Here is a 2527-nt window from a genome sequence, read left to right as displayed (position 1 = left end):
ACTGCACACATTCAAAGTGTAAATTATTTACTTGTGACGAGATTAAAATTTCTCAGTCACGGCTAACCTGACATACACAGGTGCAGCTAAAGCGCAGATAATAAAGCACTGACTACTGCTAAACTTTACTTTTACTTTCTAAAATTTTAAATTCTTATTGTTTGGAAAATAAAATCCACACTGACAGACTGTTTGACACAAATAGAAACACTGGAAATGTGCTAGAATTGTAAAATGTACTCTTCAGTCTTTCTGTTTGTAAAACAAGTTGTTTTAAAAATCAAGAACTTTCATTTGAACCTGTACCCGACAATCCACTAATATTGGATTTTGAATATCTCACCAGCTACAGTACAGCATATCACCAATAGATTCAGTGAATCAAGAGAAATCTGTACACAAGGGACGAGGCCAAAAATTAATATTGGATGTCTGTTATTTTCGGGGCCCCAGGCAGCAATGCATTAAGAAGGTGAATAATTATTTCATGGAAATCAGATGAGCATGGGCTCAGGAACACTTCCAGAAATCACTGTCTGTGAACACAGTTCACCATTCCATCCACAAACGCAGGTTAAAGCTCTCTCATACATATGTCTGTGAAGGTTCTCATTCATCCAGGTCATCATAGTCAAAAGAGCTTGCAAAGAAAAGCGTCTGGACTTCTTTAAGTTGCTTGAAGACGTTTCACCTCTCATCCGAGAAGCTTCTTCAGTTCTAAGGTCAAATGGTTGAGAGTCCCAGATATAAACCTAGTGGGAGTTTCCCCCCACAGAGGGACAAAAGGACCCCTGATGATCCTCTAATCACATGAGCCAAGGTGTGAAAGCGGGTGTGGGTCCCAATCAGCCAGAGTTTCGGGTGTGTTCATTGTGAAACCTGGCCCCACCTTATCATGCGAATTCCTGAGGTCAGATGGCCCAGGATGTGAGTGGGCGTTAAGGCGTCTGGGAAGGGATCTCAAAACTGGATTATAGATGGCAGACAGTTGGTGTCGTAAACCACCGCCTCTGTTCAAAGATGGTCGCTCAGAGTGCACATAGATGCTTCTTTCACTCCTCTTTCAAACCATCTGTCCTCTCTGTCCAAAATGTGAACATTGGCATCCTCAAAGAGTGTCCTTTATCCTTAAGATGCAGATGGACTGCTGAGTCTTGTCCTGTGGAGGTGGCTCTTCTGTGTTGTGCCATGCGCTTGTGAAGTGGCTGTTTGGTCTCTCCGATGTAGAGGTCTGGGCATTCCTCGCTGCACTGTACAGCGTACACCACATTGTTAAGTTTGTGTTTTGGCGTTTTGTCTTTCGGGTGAACCAGTTTTTGTCTGAGTGTGTTGCTGGGTCTGAAGTACACCGGGATGTCATGCTTGGAGAAAACCCTCCTGAGTTTCTCTGATACACCGGCTACATAGGGGATGACAATGTTGTTGCGTCTGTCCTTCTTATCCTCCCTCGCTGGTGTCTGGTCTTCTTTTCTGTGCCTCTTTGCTGACTTTAAGAACGCCCAATTAGGATAACGCATGTTTTAAGTGCTTCTTTTACATGTGTGTGTTCCTTCTTTTTTCCTTCAGGCTTAGAGGGAACATGTTCTGCCCGGTGGTGTAGGGTCCTGATTACTCCAAGTTTGTGTTCCAGAGGGTGATGGGAGTCAAAGAGGAGGTACTGGTCCGTGTGTGTGGGCTTCCGGTAAACTTCGATGTTGAGTTTGCCGTTCTCTTCAATGTGCACGGCGCAGTCCAGGAACGGCAAACAGTTATCCTTTGTGTCTTCCCTGGTGAACTTGATGTTTTTATCCACAGCGTTAATGTGCGCAGTGAAGGATTCCACTTCTTGTGTCTTGATTTTGACCCAGGTGTCGTCTACATATCTGTACCAGTGGCTGGGTACTCTTCCTTTGAAAGAGCCAAGAGCCTTCCTTTCCACTTCCTCCATGTAAAGGTTGGCTACAATAGGTGACACGGGGGAGCCCATGGCGCAGCCATGTTTTTGTCTGTAGAAGCCTTCATTGTATTTGAAATACGTGGTGGTAAGGCAGAGGTCTAACAGTGTGCAGATCTGATCGGCTGTGAAGTTGGTCCTGTCTTCTAAGGAGCTTTATTCTCTTGTGAATAAAACAATGTGTAATGTAATGCAAATAACTGCAAAATTCTGTTGTTAATTGCATTTTCCACAGCATCAGCAACATGAGTTGCATCTCCACTGTAGTTATTGAAATACAGAAAAATAAGTATGCTGCTGTTTTTTTGGAGTGATCGGATGCATTTTATGTACAGCAAAGAAAACAAACCATAAAAGCTTTAATATCGATTATTAATTAAAATAATAATTACAGTGGATCATTAAACCCATGAATGAGACTATAAATGCAATTTTTCTGCTTCAGATTATAACCAAGCCTAGCCTTAGTAGTGTGCTTTAAGTGATAGTGGAAGAACATCATTTTCCTACAGTTCCTATCACTTAATGTGAACGAGGCAGCTCAAAATCTCCTTTTTAGCTGAGCTTTGCTTTTTTGTAAGCGTTCTTATTTTA

At 42.5% G+C, this 2527-nt stretch overlaps 1 protein-coding gene across 1 annotated transcript in view; it reads left to right on the top strand.

Annotated features, from left to right (window-relative positions):
• Positions 1-1691: 1691 nt before the first annotated feature.
• LOC102205531 (integrin alpha-10-like) overlaps positions 1692-2527 on the top strand; it is a gene marked incomplete at its 3' end in the record, with an annotated part of 3762 nt that continues 2926 nt past the window's right edge. The window contains exon 1 of the mRNA XM_005755418.1: positions 1692-1769. Within this exon, the coding sequence (XP_005755475.1) occupies positions 1692-1769 (78 nt within the window). The remainder of the gene's footprint in view (positions 1770-2527) is intronic.

The sequence above is a fragment of the Pundamilia nyererei genome, unplaced genomic scaffold (genome assembly GCF_000239375.1).
Source record: "Pundamilia nyererei isolate P.nyererei 1_Seehausen unplaced genomic scaffold, PunNye1.0 scaffold01431, whole genome shotgun sequence".
In the NCBI taxonomy this organism is placed as follows: Eukaryota; Metazoa; Chordata; class Actinopteri; order Cichliformes; family Cichlidae; genus Pundamilia; species Pundamilia nyererei.
Note: the sequence above shows the minus strand (reverse complement) of the source record. Positions and strands in the feature narration are given on the sequence as shown.